Here is a 21,985-nt window from a genome sequence, read left to right on the forward strand (position 1 = left end):
CATGAATTCCAATAAAAAAGAAACATGTTTCCCACTCTCTTCCTCTTTCGAAGCCCATCCAGAAAACAACAGCAAGAACAAAAGTATAGCTCAAGAACATAAGGAGAACCCATGGGCATAAAGCAAACACAACATAAATAGCACAACACCAATAGATCAAAGAAGAAAAAGAAAAAAAATGAAAGGCCTCCAAACCAAAGATCTGCAAATCCATAAGTAATAATCATATTCTAGATGAAGAAGACAGAACAAAGTATGATAAAGAGATATTACCAGAGCAGCACCCCCATGTCTGTTTATCTTCGATGAATCTCATGCTATACATTACATTTCCTGGAAACTACTCTCTCTCTCTCTCTCTCTCTCTCTCTCTCTCTCTTTCTCTCTCACCAGTTTTATTCACAACAATATCTATAATTCAAATAAATATGGAGAGAATTTCCCTTCTTTCTCCCTCCATTTCTCTTCTCTTCTCCGTCCCTTCCATCAACATCAAGTTTTGTCGACACAGGGCCCAATTCACCAATACCGCACTTTCTATTTTGACTCATTTCCTCGGCGAGACAATTGCCCAGAGAGAGAAATATTGACAGTGACGATGCTAAAGAATTAGCAGCCATGGCAGCTCAAATAAATGAAATCTTTCCACTTCCTCTAGAGGGTAGAAGGAGAAATGTTCTCAAAAGAATCAATAGAAGGGAGGTGGTGGAGGAGACGAGTATGAAACCCCAATTACAGGTGGTAATGGGCCTTCGTATACAGGTGGAGGAGGTGGTGGGCTCTCATAAATGGGTGGAGGAGGAGAAGCATGCGGCGGTGGAGATTCACAAGGCAATGGCGGTGATGGTGGGGGAGGGGATTGATAATGAATTGGTGGAGAAGGCGGGGGAGGGGATTGATAATGAATTGGGGGAGAAGGTGGGGGAGGGGATTGATAATGAATTGGGGGAGAAGGTGAGGGTGGAGAACTATAGACATATGGAGGTGGAGGTGAAGGTGGGGGTGGAGAATTATAGACATAAGGAGGTGGAGGTGAAGGTGGGGGTGGAGAATTATAGACATAAGGAGGTGGAGGTGAAGGAGGAGGTGGAGGTGGAGGTGGAGGTGGAGGTGAAGGTGAAGGTGGGGGTGGAGAATTATAGACATATGGAGGTGAAGGTGAAGGAGGAGGTGGAGAATTGTAGACTATAGGCGGCATCGACGGTGAGGGTGGCGGCAAATAGTGAAATGGAGGTGGAGGCGGCGGTGGTTCTATGCATGGAGGCAGTGGTGGAGGCGAATTAGGCGGTGGAGGGGGTGAAGATAAAGGTGGTGGTGGAGGTGAATAGTAATAGTAATTAGGTGGAGGTGGTGGCGGAGAATGTGGTGGTGGTGGTGGTGGTGGCGGCGGTGGAGGAGATGAATGAGGCGGTGGTGGTGAATTAGAGTAGTATGGAATTGTGGGTGGGGGAGGTGACGAGTGTAGTGGTGGAGGCGGTAAATTTGGCGGTGGGGGTGGTGGCGGAACATAATAGACAGGTGGTAGAGGGGATGGGGATGGCGGAGAAAGAGACGGCGGTGAGGACGATGGGGGTTGGGGAGAAAGCGGTGGTGAAGGAGGTGGTGGTTGAGGAGAGTAAACCGGTGAAGGTGGTGGTGATGGTGAGGGAGGAGGGGGTGTCAAAACCAAAACAGGGGGAGGTGGTGGTTGAGGAGAGTAAACCGGTGAAGGTGGTGGTGATGGTGAGGGAGGAGGGGGTGTCAAAACCAAAACAGGAGATGGTGGTGAAATAACCGGCGGTGGTGGAGTTGGAGGTGGTGGCGATGCTGAGGGAGGAGGAGGGGGTGTCAATACCATAACAGGAGGAGGTGGTGAAAATAAAGGGGGTGGTGGTGGAGGAGGGGGAGGAGGAAGGGCAGGAACAAAAGAAGAACATTTAAAAGAATTACAATCAACTGGACGCGATAAAAAGGACTTACATTGCTGCACAGACCTCTGTGCCGGCCTGCTCGGCAAACAATTCCTCCGGTCTGAAAAATCCGGTAATTTCAAGCAAACCGGAGGTTCACCAGTAAAGAAATTATACGAAAACGTGAAGTTCTGTAAATTCGGTAGCGAACACACACTCGCCGGAATCTGGCCGGAAAGCATGTTATGAGCAACGTCAAGCTGCTCCAAACTCGTCATCCCGCCGATTGATTCCGGCAAAGGCCCCATCAACTCATTAAAGCTGAAATCTAACACAGTGAGGTTCTTCAGGAGGCCAATCTCGTTAGGAATACAAGATCTGAAGCCATTATTCATGAGTATGATCTCGTTTAGGGTTTTAGACATGTTCCCGAGGCTCGCCGGAACGCAGCCGTGGAATCGATTATTGGCTAAAACGATGACGGAGACCGGAGAGTTACCGAGATTTTGTGGCAGATCGAAAGAGAATCGATTGTGATTAATAAAGATCGCGTCGAGATCTTTATCAAAGAGCTGACTCGGTACATTCCCTTCGAATTCATTAAAACGGAGATCTAGGTATTTCAACGAAGGTAGTTGAAGAACTACAGCCGGAAAACGACCGGCGAAGCGATTATTGCTCAGATCAAGCTCGTAAAGCAACTTCAAATGGATGAATTTGTGAGGAACAGTACCGCAAAATCGATTTGAGTTAATATGAAACAATGCGAGTTCTTCAAGTAACCCTAATTCCTCCGGTAGGTATCCGGCGATATCACCGTGGTTCAGATCTATTCCGGCGACGACTCTGATCGTCGGATCTGAGATCCACGGTGCACAGTAAACACCGGTGTAGTTACAGACACCAGATCCGATCCAATTACTGGTTAGATTGAGAGGATCTGAAAAGATAGCTTCTTTCCAAGCTTGTAAAGCAATGTAGGCTCTTCTTAACCGTTGATTCTCGAAAACGAGAGATGGATCTACGGTCACATTTTCTCCTCTGTCTCCGAACTCGTCTCTGTAATACAAAAGTTGCCTATGTTGTATGTATTTAACTTCAGCGTGTGATAAAGCACTTGTATAATCAAAACCCTCGGTGAAAGAGGACGAAGAAGAAGAAGAAAAGTCGGGTGAGGAAAATAGAAGAGGAAGAGAAGCAAAAATGAAGAAGAAGAAGAAGAGGAAGAGATTCTGAAAATGTATTCTCTTCTTCATCTCATTGTCAAAGACAGAAACAGGGTTTGTGATTCTTGAGAAGAGAGGGTTTGGAGAGATAATGAAGAGGAGAGGGGGGGTTTTTCTAGGGTTTTTGGAGAGAGTGAAATAACAACATCAAGGACAGCTATAACACAGCTCAAAGGCAACCAGATTATCTTCTTCTTTTTTTTCTCTATTTTTTGTTCGTTTCCTCGTTTGTCTATTTTCACCCCCACTGCAGTACGCATTCGCCCCCTGATAGAGTGAACAGTGGGCGCTTTTTGACGTCAAATCACGCTAAATGGGGCGAATGCGTACTGCAGTGGGGGTGAAAATAGCCCTTTTTTTATTCTTTTCGCTAAATTTGAACGAATGATTCGCATTCCCACCCAACCCAACAAGCAAAAGGAATGGTCTGAGTAAAAAACAAAGAGCACTTCTAGAAATAAATCGACCCCCCCCCCCCCCCCCATATATCTTAAATCGACCCCCAATCTGTCTTTCTCTCTCTAATCCAGAGGAGAGAGAAAGACACTTTATCACTCCCCTAAATTTATTTTCAATGAAAATCGAACAAAAATGATAGAATATTGCCAATTTCAGCTGAATGGGTGGAAATATCAATTCCCCTCTTCTTCATCTTTTTTTCTTAAAAATATTTTTGCTTTGCCTTCTTAATCAACTATTAAGAAATAAAATAATGATCACAGACACTAATACAATCGATTTGATTATTTTTTTTCAATTTTCATTAACAAAACTTTCTTTAAACAACCTTTTTTTAAAACATGGTTGTGCTGATATCATTCTTCTTAAAATGGCAAATCTGCCCCTCCCAATGTCATGTGGTGTGTAGGGATTTGTTCATTTCCACAGCTAATATTCTACAGGAAATTGTAATAACCTTCCACAACTGCTTAAATAATAAAAGACAGAGTGGGTTAGTGGAATTGTCAAAGCATGATACTGTTTTCCTCCATAGGAAAAACATAAATATAACCGATGAGGGTCATTTTGGTCCTTTTGAGATACCTTAATAGACTCACTAACCCCCATTAACGAATTAACTCTGTTGTATTCGTTTGTATGTTCATGTGCATGGAATGGAGCCGGTATGATGTGATGTCCCCATTTAAGCTGGTGGGTCCCATGCTCGTCTCTAATGTGAAAGCGACATCAATCTCGCATGTGAGTGGGCCCACGTGTCACGTCTTAAACAACTGGATCGTCGGCGCCACTGTGGCGCACCGCGTCCCTTGACCATTCCCGCCACGTCACCAACGGGTTTCTTCTCCTTCGTCTTTTTTTTAAACACTTTGAAAACGGGATCCCGTCTTGAAAATAAAGACAGCTGTGGAAATGACCGTAGATTTTTCATTTTCACTGAATTAATTGCGTTTCATGGGGATTCGAGCTTATTTTTGCGAATGTGGCACTAATAACTAATGTCCGTCTTTTTTATTAAAACCGAATCCCGTTTTCCTAGCAGTGCACTTTATTCAAACACCAACACAAACACGGGATACGTACGCCTCCCATCTTTTTATTCGAATGACAGCTTTTAAGCGGGCACTCCTATATTCGCCCCCCTTTCTTTCTCAGACCCCCCAGCTAGCATATTTATGGCTGCTTTTTTATTATTATAGAAGGGGGTGGGGGTGGCCCTGATAATAAAATAAAAAAAAGGGAGAGATTCGAAAACTACCTTTTCTTTTACAACCTGTCTCCCACAATATCCCAATTCTATTCTCCTAACAAGACAAACAAATGGGGGTGGAAATATCATTATTATAGCAATTTTCCATTACCCAGAATTGCATCATTATCAGACTAATTCCTACCGTTGGATGAGTAGCCTTATTTCTTTAATGGTAAATTTTGTGTAGACGGTGACCGTGATGTCCAGACAAAAACTCAAATGTGAAAACAAAAGGAAAAAGGAATTTTTCCTTTTATTGAAACATCACCTGGCTTTTCGCTTTTACAGCTGGACTAAAATAACAAATTCTAGGCTTCTTAATTTCACGGATACTTCACGCGGACACGCAATTTCGCAGCCCGTCTCTTCTCTTTCATTCTCATTCTGGAGAGAATTGAGGCGTCTCCTCTTTTTCAAAACGGAATAGCCACCTCAGAGTTGAAGAAAATTAAATATAATATGACGTGGCAAGACGGGTCAGCTGCATCTTGAATGTCGACACGGACATGTAGGCTAGTAGAGTCTGACAAAATACAGGCGGAATCGAGCTGTTCCCATTTCATGACACGTGGCGAGAATCGACAAGACAAGGGTATGGGCCCAGACTGCCAATTCAAATGTTGCTGGGTACGACATATACATAGACATAGGTGCCCAGATCAACGATCCCAAGGCACCAGTGGCAAGCCATCCAAATTGATTAGCCCACACCCCGTAATAATATAACCATTCAATGATCGGAGGGAATTTTCCTACTAAAAGCGTATGGGTTCATTATTCTTTGCAACGCTATTACTCTCAATTATTTATTCTTCGCAAATTTTATACATAAGAAGGGCATGCTTGGCAACAATGAAGAAAATATTCCATGGAATATTTGTAGTGTAAGTTTTGATAGATGGGTGGAGAAGGTGGGGAGATGGAGAGACTTGAGAGAGGGTAGGACCGTAGGAGTAGAGAGAGCATGGGACATCCATAATATGGAAAAAGAAACCTATAGCTCTCTCCTTCGCCATCCCATTTGTGACACCATGTCAAGAAATATTCAATGGAATATTTCTCTATGGTTGCCAAACAAGCCTGAAAAGTCTTTCAAAGATCCCTTTCGGATCGGATGCACCAATCTCATTCAAATCCCTAATCGGTTGGATCGGATCCAGGAGGATCCTAATTCTTGTATCTCGGTCGCAATCCGTTTCAAATCAGACCATCCATCTGAGCGCCCGTAGTAAGTCGGTATTACTTGTACACAATTAAGATTTTAAAAATAAGTTAGAATGTATAGTCCACTATTGGTGAGGGCGAGCAGCAGCAGTCAGTGGGTTAGGGGTTTACCCTTAATGGTTAGAGAAGGAAGAGAGTGTCTTGAGACATGAGAGGGATGGATGACAGAATACTGAAAAATAGGAATTTAGTGAAAAAGCATATAGCTTGTTTATACTAAAATACCCATAGAACGATACTTATAAAGTTATAAAAAATTAGAAGGTATTTTCATAAAAGAGAATGGTATAATAAAATCAGATTCAAGAGTCAAGACTACCCAGTAGATGTAGTATAATAAAATCAGATTCAAGACTGTCCAACAGGTTTTTGTTAGTCGTCAAGTTCCAATTGGAAACAATTTGAAGGATCCGATCCGACTAATGTGTAAGGTTGCAACTCGAGTCGGGTTGCCCGACCCGAGGAGCCCTTTTTTCCATCCCCAACCCGACATGTTTCAACCCGACCCAACCCGAGGAACTCTTTTTGGCAACCCGAACCCGACCCTAATTTTTAAGCTTAGAAAAAAATATTCATAGAAACTGTCGATGAACTAGGGTTGAGTTGCCCAAACCCTCAACCTGAACCGACCCGAGTTGCACCCCTCCAGTAAGATGTCAAGATCCTGTCTGTTTACGTTCGTATTCGGATGGTCCATCAGTGTCCATTAAACCCTTACATTTTGGAAATAAAAAAGAAATGTAAAAAGTGCAAACAAAACTAAACATCCTTTAAATTTACGAACAATGACCACCATTGTTTGGAAAACCTTGGGTAAATTTGCTAACAATCGGTAACAAGCCAGTCAGTAAAACTCCGCTGGGTGCTGGGTGCTGGCTGCACGAGAAAATTCAACCCCCTTACAAGGTTATTTTAGTCATTTTAATGAAAGCAAGACGTTGCAGAAACACCTAGAAGCTCTCTTTTATAGAGATTAGATATGCTGTGTGCACGTGCAGTCCGGTATGCTTCATAATAAACTACTGTGTGGTTCTCTTTTTATGAGATATAAAAACTCAAGATACAAAGTGAGCGGTGCCATTATCAAAATACCATAGTGCGCCTATATATATTCCGCTTTTATTGTTGATTCTTTATATGTGGAGATCATGCGTGAAGTCGTATGACTGAGCATGTCCGCCCCCGCCCCCCCCTATTAAAGGAGATAAATTGGAAGAGCTGAAAATAAATTCCATAAAATGAAAAATAAAATTTTGAAATATTAAAGAAAAAATCCCGACCCCACTTTTCTTCCCCTGACAAGTATATTACTGTTTCAATGGTGTACATGAAAGAAGCTTTCCAAGAAGAATATTACCAAAAACAATCCAAGGAACTGTTCTAGTGCAGAGTGTGACAAAATTTCCGCCGGGTAGGGCCCCTCTCCCAGCCAATTCTCACCAGGCAAACTGAAACATAAATGGACGTAAGAAACAAGAGGAAAACTGAAATTCAGTGCATATACTATAACCAAAGATTGAATATGAAAAGCCCTTCTGGTATGGTATATAAAAAAAACTCAATCACCAGGTTTTACACTAGTGAGTCAATTAAAAAACTTCACTCCGCCCAAAAGACTCTATGATCCAGATCAGGATACATTATGATGAAGCCCAAGAGCAAAATACAGTAAATGCGGTGTCATGTGGTTGGTAGCTGTCCTCATTTCAGAAAGGAGAATTTTTCCTGAACAAAGAAGAGGAGATTCACCTTTGTTACTCTGCTGGAACGGGCTATCCTGGAATCTATTGATGTGGCGCAAGCACTGTCAACTCAGCAAAGAGAACAGAGGGCACTTGAGTCAGGCTCAAATGAATGGGATCAGTTACAAAAATAGAAAAATAAGAACAAAAGATATGCCTCTGTAAAAGAAAGTACAAGTTCCATCTCGATACAGAAACCAACATAAGTTCCAACAGGGTCATAATGAAATAACAAAGGGATCTCAACAACAATATGGCTTCGACAGTTCTGTTTCTGAAATATTTGTGAGCATCAAGATCTGAAATGCAAAGCAGTTTGCGACTTGCTAGAAAATTAAGGCACTTCAGCAGTTTGACTAATGATACGATACGCAGCACACAAATTATATTAATGTTCTTACTTGAAAAAAGATCAGAAAATCACCCCAAGTGAACAAGTCAGAAATGATCTAGATGGTGTTGATCCTGATTTTTCACAAAGGATGGTTTTACCCTCTCTTTTTTTTAAAGTTTGAGAATAGGATTTTACATTTTCAGAAATTGATTTTCTTAGAAAGGTAAATTGTGCATAAATATGCAGCCAAGAATCTATATAATCATGATGATGATCAGGTCTGGTTACTGTTCAAATCCAAGGGAAATTGGATTAGCCTTGTTGAAATTAACACCCTGACATAATATTATCCGAAATATGGGAGGAAATTTCAATCACGTGCTCTCACTGCTAGAAATAAAGAAAAATATGGACACAAAAAAAAAAACAAACAAACAAACACTGAGCATGTGTTATCTTCAAAGGCAATGGATGTAAAAGCAACCAATTAGACCATAGTTCTCCACTGATTTTTGTAGTGTAAATTCAATTTTCTTAACAGTCCTGCTCCTGTGAGATGTGAACTCTAGATTAGCAATAACCACAAAAATAATCGAGGTATCTTCAGTAGTAGCCAGTAATAATAATAAAAATAGGAGGAATTATGCAAGATAGTGTTTTCCTTTTCCTTCATCAATAATTGTAAGGCATATAGTAATACCTGAAATTCAACATATGCACTATTCACCGCTTTCTCATCACCATCAGAATATAGACATGATTGAGGTTCATTACATTTTCTGATTGTGATGAGGGTGAAAGGCATATACACCAATTTTTTGTGTATATGCTATACGATGGTTGATCCCCCTTTCATAACAATACTACTAATATAGTAGTAATTACTAATTACTGATAATACTTAGCAAGATGATAGTTGCTAAAGGGCATTTTAGAGAAAATCAATTAATCACCGGAGACAAAATTTGGAATTTTACACTTGCCCAACCAATTGGCTTTTAGGCTGACGGAGTTCCTTCATTATTCGTACCCCACTGTTCATCAGCCTCGTTGCCATTAACAAGGACGGCGCCATCAGTAGAATCATCGGCGTCCACCTCGATGGCCTCTTCTTCACCCTCTTCTTCACCATCTCCTTCACCATTCTCCTCCATCTCCTATAATGTAGAAAGTTCTCATTATTTAGTCCGATGGCAGAGGGTTAGTAAATATCAAAGTGATGAGAGAGAGAGAGAGAGAGAGAGAGAGAGTGAGAGAACGGTGTCAAAGAAACCCATGAATGAACAAGAAACAAGAAGATAAATAAACTAAACCGAACCGAACAGCTGGACAATTTTGTATTCAACCCTCAACAATTTCTACTAGGGAACATGGTTTTAAATTTCGGCCGAAATTTTGGATTTCAGCCGGGACGGACATCGAAAGTACATGAAACCGAAATTTCGCCGAAATTCAAGATTTCCACCGAAATTGCCGAAATTACTGTTCGGAAATTTCGGCCGAAATCTTGTAAAATACTGAAACTGAATTTCCAAATTTTACAAGATTTCTGCTGAAACCAAAAAATTTCGGTTTCTGTTGTGGCCGAAACCGACACCGAAATCCTTGCTAGGGAACAGTAAAACTCAGAAAACAGAAAAGCAATATCTGGCCCTAAGCATTTTTCTAAATGACAAGTATGTCCCAGATGTTTATTACCCAGGTGACTTTTGTAGCAATTTTTACTTTTTTAGAAAGACAAGACGACAAATTAAAGCACTAGCTCATAACCTGAGGCTGCAGGAAACAAAACTGGGCTCCTGGGACAAGCACAGGTACAAGACAAAATATAAAAGACAAAACCCATGGTCTCCAAGAACACATTTTTTAAAGAGCCAATTAACTGTTTCATTATCTCTTTTATGCAGTTACTAAAACAATTTGTTTTTCGGCAATTCGTTTTTATATTGTATTCCGGAGTCCCAAACAAGTGAAAACTTTTCATTTTAGCTTCCTGCAGAAATCCATAACCGTTGTCATAACTCGTAACCCTGGATACATTCAGTCTGACACAAAATCTTTGACTAGAACTTCATTCACACTACAAAATTTTATTAATTTGATGAAAGACAGAGATACTGGCTCCTTTTAAAGGGCAAATCTGCCACTCGAAATCAACAGCAGCTAGTTAAACATGATTGTCATTTTAAAGAGGCATTTCCTTGTCATTCTCAAGAAAGGCAGAGACAGATTCCAGCTGCACTTCGGGACACACATGTATTCCTCTTATTTAAAGAATCCTAGTTAGTTGAAACCAACCCAATAATTGCATTAGTAAGGAAATGCGTTGCTTACCTCATGACCTGAATCTCCATTTTCAAGTGGTATTTCGTCCTCTTCATCGACCCTCGTGCTTTTGAATTCTTCCACAAGATTGACGCTGCGTTTATCGGCATAGCTTAAGTATTCCTCAGCAAGAGAAAATGTTCCCCTATTCCAGAAATAAACAAATCAAAATCAAATCAATCCATGTAAATCACACCGCGTATACAACAGACCAACACATTACTTGCCTTGAAACCAATCTACATTGGCTGCCAAGCAAAACAGAAAATTTATGCCTCTAAAGACAGTGACTTAATGAAAATTATGGAAGACAAAAATAAGTTATCCAGATTCTGTCACTTGCATGGTACTTAAATCATTTTTCCAAAACCAGGACAGTTTCAGGTCGAGTTTTTGGATTTGAAGATCTGTAGATAACAAACAATATCTGAGTATTATATGAAAGACTGTCGACTGTAGAGAACGCAAGTTAACATTGCCCAATCATTCCTTTCTTTGGCATGTTTGATTCTTGGTGTTTGGCTTTAGGAGTAATTGAGTTGAATACCCTATGGCTTAAGAGGTGTTTTTTTTTTTTTTGAATAGAAATCAATTTTATTAAGAATGGGAAAAGCCCGAGACCTAGGAGGTCAAAGTACTAGCAAAATGAGAGATCAAAAACCTCTTACATACAAGAATTCTACAAAAACTAGAGCAGTCAAGGAAGAATGAAATCAAACAACTCTCTTATAAACCATAGGGTTTAAGAGATTTATTACTCCTAAATAAAGGGGCCTGGCACACACTCTTTATGCATCATTTCAATTTCATCAATTCAAGCCACTGTCAGCTCCAGGGAGGTTCACCTGAAGAGCACCAACACGCCTGCAGAATTCCTTTGTTGTTTGTGCATGCATGTCACTCAATCTATGGTTTTCGACAGCCAATTCATTTAATTTTTAACAATATGAAAATATGAATCACTTCGTGACTGCAATAGATCATGCAAAATCATGCCCAAGCATGTGCTAGCATGAATAAACCCATGAAAGATGTAAATACCAGAAAATAGAAAAGAACATGATAAATTCTTAAGGAAAGAGAGATTCTCAGGACTGGTTCAATGGAGCAACATGAGAGGTACCTTTTCTGTGAAAGACTAGAATCCACAGCAAGGGCAAGCTGCCAATCCTCAAACAAATTAGGATACTCTTCGGGATCAGCTAAAGACTCCGCAGCTTTTTGGTTAACCTAGACACGGAAAAATAAAATTATTGAATCAAGGCTTTAAATAATACGAGAATGAAATCGAAGGAATGGATAAAATAGTAGTCATAAACAGTGGAGAAAACAACAAACTACATGAATCAAGAAGAAATTGCTTGTGTTCATTCATAACTAATTATCTTATTGTTCCAATCCCAGGGAAAAGAAGAAAACCTTATTGAGGTCATTTCTCCAAGTTCCTACTATCTCAGAAACTTTGCTTGGAAGATAGGACCTAGCCATGAACGCAGCCTCTGGTATCCGATTGCTGTAATGAATGCACTGGCGGTAAGAATAGAAACCCATTGCAACGGTGACAAAATAACATGAGAAACTCAAGATCTATTGTTTAGGATACAGTACATATTTAGAATAAAGGGTTACCTCTCCACCAATAGCTGGAGGCACTCCTCCGTTTTACCTAGCATGAGTAGACAAAGGAAGGCCACATTGTTCTTCCCTTGCTCTTTAGCAAGAGATGCAAGTCTAGCTACACCTTCCTCATCTCCAAGAGAAGAGTAGATAAGCAATAAGCCACTCAAGTCCATTGCATGGACTAAACATTCCTCGGCCATTTCTAGCTGCATCAAGAAAGTGTGTCCTAAATCAAGAACAATGGAACTCAAGAAAATTCCAAATTCAAAAGTACAAATAGGGACAAAAGGACCAACTAGCAAAAGACATGGCATGGTCGTCGTAATAAGGGAGGAGCATATTTAGATTGCCAAGATTTTTTGAAATGAATCTAGATTGTCATGATTGATGTGCCTAGTATTAGAAGGCATGAGATCAACACTTTCAGTGTTAAGATGAGTTTCATTTTGATAGTTTTATGCCAAAAACTAGTTGGCATAGTTCATCACAGTTGGCTTTGCCAGGTGTTTGTTTTGAACCGATTGGGTTGGCTTAAAAGTGTTTGTTTTGAACCAATTGGGTTAGCTAAACTGATGTGAACTCATCAGAAATGAAAATGTTTCATCTTAGTAATGAAAATGAAAACATTACACAACGGTAGAGAGGAACTCTCTTTCTGAATCCAGGAAACAGGATTTCCATTATGAGCCCCCACAAGCTGATAACATTACTACGTATTCCAGACTTTGCAAGAAAGTATCAGCCCATTTAGCACTTTGCGAGTAGAAGAGATGAATATTGAAGGTCGACAAAATACCTTTCCACTCGACATAGCTAACTCTCCCAACTGTTTCCATTTCGATTCACTTTGTACTTCAATTGCAATTTCCTGCAAAGAAAGAAGTTGGGTCCTCAAACACAGGAAGCAAATGACTATAAGAGCTCTTCATTCTAGAGAGAAACTGAATCAAGCTCAAGCTCAAGCTCAAGCAATACGACAATGTATTTACTGTTTAAATGAATCCTTATGCATGTATTTGACAAACAGAAACATACCTTCGCAACCTCTAGCCTTTTAAGCTGCAGAGCTAGCTCAAATCTATAATTGGGATCTGTAGCCACTTCCAGTGCATCCTCCAGCATACCACGTGACTCCAAGAAACGAGCCACGCTGGCAAGTAAAACACAGTTTTTCCCAGTGCATCAGAATTCAAGGAAATCTTTAGAAATGAATAAAGTAACATTACACAAAAGGAGCCAAAACTTTAACTTCAGGATAACAAGCAAGTAGAAAACCTCGCCATTCAAAAAAAAGTAGAAAACCTAGAACATATAAGAACATGATTATACTGTACACCTAACGAAACAAAGTGGGAGAAAAATCAACAACACAGAACAATCTCACAGATATACATAGACTATGTCTTCTCTTACATAATGCATGAACATTGCAGATATCAATATCTAGATATTACTACTACATGAAAAAGTGATTAGACACTTCCAAGTTGGTATGTTCCAACACCATCAAACTTTTCACATCTTGGAGAATCCGGCATGATAAAGAAATGAAGCACCATGGAATTATAGATTGTAAATGCCTGATCCGAAATTCCAGACTATAGAGATGTCACAAGACTAGAAGATCGTAACGCAATGGTGAAGTCTCGAACTGGGAATTTTGAGAACATGATTAGAATATGTCACCACAACTTGAAATTCTGGAATTTCAGTACATGTAGGCTGGACTAGAACTTGAAATAGGCAACTTAGATCTATTTCACATAAAGTACAATCATCATTAGAATGACACTGAATGACACTGAAAGACACTAAATGGGGTCAAAATTTGCATCATTTTATGTTAAACCTGCAAGCAAGCCATATCAGAAGAGCCCAGATCTCAAACGTACTCAGGCCTGCTTCTGCCCAATGATTTGCAGTTGAATATTTTCTTTTCTTAATATAAATTCAGTTATATTCATCAAAAACAAACTGCGAGCAAGCCATTGATAATGCTTCTGATACCAACCCCAACAATTCGCCATAGATTTTAGAAAAAAGGTAATTCCATACAATTATTTTTATGGTAAATATTTAAAGAAAAGTACAGTTTTTTTGGCTTACAAATCCAAATTTGTAGAGGCATCTCAGTTAGTCATCGAGAATGATGAAACAGGCAAAAAGATTTAACTTTTTGAAAAATATCTTCAAAAAGACCTCAGATACTATACACAAACTTTTGCCAGCAAAAGTGTCCTCGGATACTATACACCAAACTTTTGACGGCAAAAATGCCCTTCAAGAAATTTCATGATCGTGATTTTTTTTCCAAACCATTCTTTTGTCTTCTTGTTACTCGCATAAAATATTGACAATTCCATCAGAATATAACAATTTTTTTGGCATAAAAACACCATGCTTTTAGAACTCAAAGGGCTTTGTCAAAAAACATAAAAATCTCTAGTCTGTAAAGATAAGTAGTATTAGGTATTACTGGAAATTTAGGTATTACTGGAAATTACCATTCAAAAAACAGGTATTACTGGAAATTTTTTCAAAGCCCTTTGAGTTCTGGCTAACATGTGATTCTCAAACTTCTGGCTAACGTGTGATTCTCAATAACTAACTGGAATATATTTTACAAAATAGAGAAATATCGGTAAATATCACTATAAATAATAAGGAAATCTGGTTAGATGGATCTGGCCTGAAACTGGGTTAAAGATTCTGGCTATGTTCAACTGATCTGATACATGCACTACGAAGTTGAGATTTTAACCTAACCTCTACTTCGTTTGGCAAGAATCAAATTGCCTGCTTCAGAAAAGAAAGCAGAACTAAAAGTAAGGCTCTATAAGACAAGTGCTACACCAGGAGATAATTCCTTTTTTTAATTATACCAGGAAATAATTCATACTTTCCATTTTATGATAATCTAAACACGACACAACTTTAGCAGACACAATAATGTTTGGTGTATATGGTTTAATATGCAAAGTACCTATTGTGGTGCTCTTTGGGAATTGAGGGCAAGACTTCATTTGCACGATCCAAATCTCCACGCATCACAAGCGTCTTATATTCAATCAAGCTAAGTAGTAATGTGTACCCCACAACACTGCAGAGGAAAACACCATTAGCCACAGAAATCAACCACCAAAATGGCAGTGCTTTCTAAAACCAGATCTCAAGCTCCACTCACTTAAATTCTTTGTCTATAAGAAACACCCGGCTTTGATTGGCAAGATAGCCTAACAAATACATAGGCCGATCCAAGTGAAACATGGTTGTGACCTACAATTATCACAACAGGTATTAGCATGACTGCAAAGCCATCCAAGTGTAGAATGCAAAGTTCATCAATAAAAGGATTAATAGAATTAATCAAGTACCTCGCCCCCAACACAGTAATTAAGTTTCCACGACGAGTTATTGTAAATGAAGCAATCCCCAACCCATATTCCGGTCCGTACGCGCTCGTTTGTTTCATGAAGAAGTTCAAATGAATCCACGACACCTTGCTCATCGACTGGCTTTCCACTTTCTAAATGAGAAGATACTATGTCTCTCTGGCAAATAAGTATTCAAGTAAAAATTGTGACTTATCCATGCCGTCATATTTCTGAAATAATTTCTCCAATTTATGCAGAGATCCATTAAAATATTCAAAATTCAAGAGAATTGGATGGATATAAGAAAGCATAATATGAATGAACATTCGTACATTGTACTTTAAGATATAGAATGATGTATCACTGGCAATTGACACCAGATCGCCACTATCAGCCCAATAAAGATTCTGAAATAACCCAACAATACATGAATCAGAAATATCGACCATAGTTACTTCCAAATGATAATGCAGTAAACAAATAAGCTCTTTGAGGAGAATTAATCACTCACTTTAACATTAACATCAATTCGGCGAATCAACCTGCACTCAGCCCAATCATAGAAGCAGATAAAGTCATTTGAGCACATTGCCAATAAGGTTCCTCCGAAAATACGTTCAGCTGAAAATGTTGGTCTGATACTTTTCTTTTCCTGAAAGATGCAAAATTTCATCGCCACTTCCCAAAAAGAAAATTATTTTTATCAAACAGTAGAAGCCCATGACTTCAAATGTTAACTTCCTTATGATGAGATTGAGGGAATTAAATCATATATAACACAAAGCAATTGAATAAAATGAGAGGAGGGTAGTTCATAGCATATATAAATTACATTAAACGTGTAGTTCTACATGTATTAAATCTAGGGAACTGACAGGCATCCCTCATCTTTCAAAGAAAACCTTACTTTGTCTTTGCCTGAAAAATACACTATTTAAAGCATAAAACTGAGAAAAGGGTCACTGTCAAAAGTCAAAACCATACAACAGGAGTTCTTATAAAGAATAGAGGTGCATAACATAAAACAGTTCTCTAAGTGACCAGTTAGTCGTTAGGGTAAGAAAGCAGCATTTTTTTTTTTTTAAAGTGACATCATTGCTAGTGTGATGATAGTCTAAGAAAACAGTATGCCACCTATATTTCCCATTAAGCATGCTAACTCCATGACAAGTAGTAACGAGGGGGCCAACAAGGATATTTGAGTTCGACAGCATGCATATAGCTCCCAATATTCCACAATCAAAGTTTGCGAACTTACAAGAATTGTTCCCATTCAGTTCCATTAATATCTGGGAGTATGATCAGGTATGCTCTAAAAACTGTTTTTGTAAAAAAAAAAAAATAGTTCGGTAATTTCTAGACAAATGGCTTTACAAATCATAAATTTAAACTAAGGACCATACCTGGAAGTTTTTACTGAAAATCTTAATCCTTGATGTACTTTCTCTAACCGCATATTCCCCGTCAGCTGACCAAGCAAATTCCAGTGCTGAACCAAATGATCTATTTCTCCAGGCCAAAGCTGTATATATAATGTATTCTCCATCCCCGCAAACAACAACAAACCTCCCATTGGGGTTATGCCTTAAACTCTAGCAACACAAACAATAATAATATCACAATAACATCCAAACAGCATAGTATATCTCCAAAAAATCACTATACTACCGCATTAAAATACTTAGTCCTCTACATGAGCATTTAGAATATTAGATCAGTAACAAACTATAAACCAGAGAGAAGATCAATGCCAAAAATATCAACGCAGAAAATTGATATGTAGTCTTTCTGGTGGTTAGAAGTATTTTTTTATTATCCTACTTAAGTACTCTTCATAACAGTTTGTCCATTTGATATTCTGAACTCTGAATACACCATGTCATACTTCTCTCTCAAGGCCACTATCTTGTAAAAGGAAAATCTTGCAGAAACCAAATGTGTATATAAGATTTTAAAAATAAATCTAAAAATAAAAATATCCACAAAAGATCTCTTTAGCTCTCCATTTCAAAAAAAAAAAAGTTCTCTTTAGCTTTCCACCCTTCTTTCATCTTCTTTCTTGGTCTCCTTTCCCATTCACTTTTTTTCTTCTCTTCAATTACCCATTACAAGAAACTTGTGTGGAGAAAGAGAGAGGAAGAGGTTTCCCACTTTTTGCAAGAGAAAAGACATTCAAAGCTGTAGGGTTTTATTCAAGAGGTGCCATAAAGAGTCTTTAAGTTTTTAAATAGCAGTTATTTAAGTTACATAAGTTAACTTTGATTATTTAAGACTTTAAGGTACACACGTAGTTAACTATATGAGTCTACATGTTGTGAATATGATAATGTTTCCCATTTAAAGTTACTTAGCTTTAAAAGAATAGAATAATGGTATGCACGCATGGCTGTTCTATTGTCAGTTGCAACACAGCCTCATGGTGTAGCCATGTCACCTGGAGCTGATGTCATCTGATACTAGTACCATGGTTTTAGTGTGCTGACATCAGATGACAACAGTGCAAGGGTGATGTGGTGACACCATAAGACCATGTTACCATGTATCTTCCCAGCATCAACTCAAAGAAATGTGTCTTTTTTTTTTTAATGGTAACTCAAAGAAATGTTATACAGTACATCAAAAGAATATTGAAATCTTCTGAAGCAGTGTTATAAAAAACTGGACCAGTGAGAATTTACCACACCAGTTCAACCACAGGTTCAATTTGTTGGGAACTATCTAGCAAAGAATAACTCAAATCTCATTTCAAATGAAGAAAAAGAAGAAAAAACAACCTCAATTATATGGGGCAACAAAACGTCTAGCACGGTTGCCACTCAAAAAAAAAACCTCTAGCATGATTGAAACAAACGATTCAATTGTTTTTTTTTTTTTTTTGTGAAAATAGAGGCAATTTAGTCTAACCGGGCTGAGCGCAGGCAATTTTATTCTAACCAGGTTGAATCAGCTAGTTCGGTTTGGTCTTCAAAACATTGCATGCCCTCTAGAAATTGTTTTCAGGTCTAAAGTTTTAAATAATAAGGAAAATAAAAAATATATTTTGGAATGAAAGAAGAAAGCATTCTAAAACTTTGACATTTGAAATAGCAAAAACTTAAAAATGAAAAATATCGCAAAATTATCACAAAGACAATAAAACATATATACCTCACAAGATATTCAATATAATATTGTTTCAGATGGATCACACAACATACTACACATTCAATTTCTTCACACAGTAAAATCATCTTCCCTAGTCAATGGCCATGGATTTATTAGTCTCTTAACCATTAATGCAATAGCAGTCACCATATCATTCAAAAAAATAGCAGTCAACACTCGTTTTCTTGTTGACTAGTTCTGATCCACAGAAGTGCATTCCAGATTCATTATTCCTTTCCCAAGTTCTTAACTCCAACAGAACATCCAACCGGATACTAGGTATGTGCACTCCTAGAACTCCCCTCTGTTTAACTTTTGAGTTCAATTTCCTTTTCTATAGAGTCCTTAAAATTTCTGAGTAACTAAATTTCAAATTGAAATGATAACTTGCATCTAACGAAACAAGTTTCTGGACAGAGGAAAATCTAGTAAAGGCTCAAAACAAAAGGTCAGAAGTCTGACAACTTATCAGACACGTGTTTCTTAAAGATTTATACCAATGTTGGAAAACTACCCAAGTCAATGATCGACTTACCCTAGTCAACTTCGTTTTACCTGGGCCGAGTTCTCATCTCAGTCCGATTTGCCCTACCAATTCAATCAAAACTCCTTTGAGTTTCCCAAGTTAATGAAAAATTACCCGTGCCAAAAAGTAAAAACATGATTAGGGTAGAGATGCCAATAGTACCAGTCCTTGATACGTAGAAGTCTGATAACTTATCCGACATGCATTTCCGAAAGAGTTTACAAATGTTAAAAACTCCCCTAGGCAATAATCGACTTGCCCAAGTCAACTCAGTTTTACCATGACCGAGTTCTCGTACGAGTTCAAGTTTTGCCCTGCCAATTCAATCACAACTCCTTTGGCTTTCCCGCATTAATGAATGCTTAACTGCAGCAATCATTGACTCACCCAACTTGACTCTCTTTTACCTTGCCTGAGGTCATGTCCGAGTCCGAGTTCTAAACACCGATTTTTGTAAGCTAAACTTTGCCAAGTGGATGTAGCACTTAAACCATACTACCTTGCATGCAAAATAGACAAACCCTGATTTTTAAATGAAAAGGTTTTTACTAGTTTGATTTGAAAAGTGACTGTTGTTAGTGCCATCAACTTTCTGATAAGTAAAGAGGTTCCTTTAATGGGCCCTTTAAAGTATAAATTCATCAAATGATCATAACATTGGGCGATGTAGATAAAGTGAATATAAACCAAAAGGCACTTGATTTATTTTTTTTATTTTTTTTGCACAGAATTCCATTGAGATTCAACAAGAAAACGACTTACTTGAGGGTAAAGATCACAGCTTCCCAACTCCTTTACAGCCAAAGGTAACCTTTCTCCATCTGTGACCTGAGTAAATGGCATTTCTACTATGTCAACTTCATAGAATGCAACTTTGACTTATAGCATCATGTCATTCAACAGAATAGATACCATGCCATGCAAACAAAAACGAGGTCAACACAATTAGGGTGGCCCAACCTCAAACTCTGCTCCCACGGTCCTGATATTCACGGTTTGAATTTCATTATGTTTGGCCCATATGATTTTTCCAGTGCTGTCCATACTAACTACTGGTTCTTCTCGGCCAATTTTTATCATAATGGTTCCTTCATCATAGCCAATTACAACCCTGTACAAAAAACAAAGCCACAGACAAATTTTAAGCAAGTATATGAAAAATTATCTACAAACAACTTGACCCCATATTTTCTAGAACTTTCATCATTTTTTCAGAATAATAATTTAAAACCTAAGTAAAAGAGTATAAGAAAAGGAGAAACAAGAAAAAGGTAAAATTTGCTACAAAAATTATCTACAAACAACTTGACCCCATTTTTTCTAGAACTTTCATCCTTTTCTTAGAATAATAATCTTAAACCTAATAAAAAAGAGTATAAGAAAAGGAGAAACGAGAAAAAGGTAGAATTTGCTACAATAAACGACGTAAAACAAAATAAAAAACTCTCAGTATGCTACAACTATTGCGAAACTGACGATAGGCCTAAATGAATAACTGATGACTTAACTCCAGCCTCACATGCCCATGAATTCTAAACAACCAATATGTGATGTTGGAACTTCAAACTTATGAGCAGAGGAAGAGAAAAGAAAGATGTTCAATAGACATACCTCCGTGAGCCTTTCATATACCCAACAGCCCACACTCGTTCGAGACCATAATTCAAAGTATTCTCAAGCCTGTAAATTAATGACCATGAATAAGAAACCATGTCAAATGTGGAAGACAATATACCATCAAAATGCTGAATTCCTTAGCTTTAAATGTCACTAATAAGCAAACATAAGAACATAGTACAATGCTGACATTGTAAAACCTTTTTTTTTTCTTTTTTTTGAAATGATACAATGCAGACATTGTACCTTCTCCAAAACAAAGGAAGAAATTTGAGGAACCATAAATAGAGCTATTGTTTTAAACAATAAAATCTAAATCACATTTAAAAAATATATTATTCAAGTAGCATTACAACAAAAAAGGGTTAGTCATAGATATTTGAAAAATAAGAACCATCTTCAATCCATGAGAGAAAAAGCTTTTCCCAAAATCCAACTATGTCAATAATATAGCATCGTCATATAGACTAAAGACAGACATACCATATGCACTCCACTACGCCTTATCCAAACCTAGCTATTGACTATGGTACACAACTTTCATTCAAGGGAAGAAAAAGACATGCAAATTCTTTCGGTGTCCGAAAAGTAAAATGTGTCCAAAAAGTAAGCGCAGGTTCATTTGTGCCGTTCGAAGGCTGAGAACTCTAGAGCCATGATCATACCATTTCGGACCCTAGGATCAACAACAGGGTGCCACGGATCACTGAACAAGCCCGAGATTATGCCATATCATATTTACCGAGGCCAAACAATGCATGATCATCAAAAGATCGGACGGCGACCAAATCAACAGTTCTGGTTCACCAAGGATCCAAAACTTGTGCATTTAGTTTTTAATTTTATTTAGAATTTTCCCCCTCCACAATGAGACTATCTCCAAGGATGAGAACGGCTCCCATCCATCCATCTAATGACATCGAGGGAATCCCCCTCCACAGTGAGACTATCCAACTTGTTCATGATTCAGAACGCTGCAACTTTTGGCCTTCATTACTTCAATGAAGTTAGATTTTTCATTTCTTTTGATTTTTGTGTTGTTTTGTGTTGCTTGGGATCTTATTTAGTTGTCTTGAAGTGCATTAGAGTATTTTGGTTGTGATATTCTCAGCAGAAAGGATTTTGGATGGAAATATGCACGGGAAATGGGGGGTTTATGAAAGATACTCGAGGGAAGCAGTTACATACCGACATAGGGGATATATTCCATTTTAAAAGTTGTAACCAATGTTGCGTTGTAAGTGTGAATTGTC

At 38.3% G+C, this 21,985-nt stretch overlaps 2 protein-coding genes across 6 annotated transcripts in view; both read right to left on the minus strand.

The window, feature by feature from the left end:
• Nucleotides 1–201: 201 nt before the first annotated feature.
• On the minus strand, nt 202–3,336 carry LOC143847005 (uncharacterized). 2 transcript variants are annotated; one of them, XM_077355657.1, is made up of 2 exons: nt 1,135–3,336; nt 202–1,098 (listed from the first exon to the last, which is right to left on the minus strand). In XM_077355657.1, the coding sequence occupies exons 1-2, from the start codon at nt 3,143–3,145 to the stop codon at nt 689–691; spliced, it is 2,421 nt and encodes an 806-aa protein (XP_077211772.1). In that variant the 5' UTR covers nt 3,146–3,336; the 3' UTR covers nt 202–688. The 2 variants fall into 2 exon arrangements, with proteins under 2 accessions (XP_077211772.1, XP_077211771.1); XM_077355656.1 differs by having other exon boundaries at nt 202–3,336.
• Nucleotides 3,337–7,289: 3,953 nt separating this feature from the next.
• The window catches only part of LOC143847004 (coatomer subunit beta'-2-like), a 40,010-nt gene continuing 25,314 nt past the window's right edge, over nt 7,290–21,985 (minus strand). Inside the window, exons 9-26 of one of the 4 annotated variants that reach the window (XR_013234899.1) lie at nt 20,727–20,795; nt 20,076–20,226; nt 19,878–19,943; nt 16,849–17,037; nt 15,957–16,097; nt 15,778–15,852; nt 15,446–15,622; nt 15,256–15,347; nt 15,055–15,171; nt 13,107–13,221; nt 12,868–12,939; nt 12,081–12,277; nt 11,871–11,964; nt 11,575–11,681; nt 10,461–10,596; nt 9,110–9,283; nt 7,800–7,854; nt 7,290–7,498 (exon numbers count right to left, since the gene is read on the minus strand). Coding sequence is in view for 1 of the 4 variants with exons in the window: in XM_077355655.1 (XP_077211770.1) it covers nt 7,835–7,854; nt 9,157–9,283; nt 10,461–10,596; nt 11,575–11,681; nt 11,871–11,964; nt 12,081–12,277; nt 12,868–12,939; nt 13,107–13,221; nt 15,055–15,171; nt 15,256–15,347; nt 15,446–15,622; nt 15,778–15,852; nt 15,957–16,097; nt 16,849–17,037; nt 19,878–19,943; nt 20,076–20,226; nt 20,727–20,795 (1,945 nt within the window). In the remaining 3 variants the exon portion in view is untranslated. Of the gene's footprint in view, nt 7,499–7,799; nt 7,855–9,079; nt 9,284–10,460; nt 10,597–11,574; nt 11,682–11,870; nt 11,965–12,080; nt 12,278–12,867; nt 12,940–13,106; nt 13,222–15,054; nt 15,172–15,255; nt 15,348–15,445; nt 15,623–15,777; nt 15,853–15,956; nt 16,098–16,848; nt 17,038–19,877; nt 19,944–20,075; nt 20,227–20,726; nt 20,796–21,985 lie in introns of all 4 variants that reach the window. The other 3 variants (XR_013234897.1, XR_013234898.1, XM_077355655.1) reach the window with 3 other exon arrangements.

The sequence above is a fragment of the Tasmannia lanceolata genome, unplaced genomic scaffold (assembly GCF_043159265.1).
Source record: "Tasmannia lanceolata isolate RefF3 unplaced genomic scaffold, GAP_Taslan_0.1 ptg000015l, whole genome shotgun sequence".
In the NCBI taxonomy this organism is placed as follows: domain Eukaryota; kingdom Viridiplantae; phylum Streptophyta; class Magnoliopsida; order Canellales; family Winteraceae; genus Tasmannia; species Tasmannia lanceolata.

Bases quoted from the DNA above. Each gene is read 5' to 3' on its own strand.
- LOC143847005 (XM_077355656.1), bottom strand. From the start codon at position 3,145: ATGAAGAAGAGAATACATTTTCAGAATCTCTTCCTCTTCTTCTTCTTC.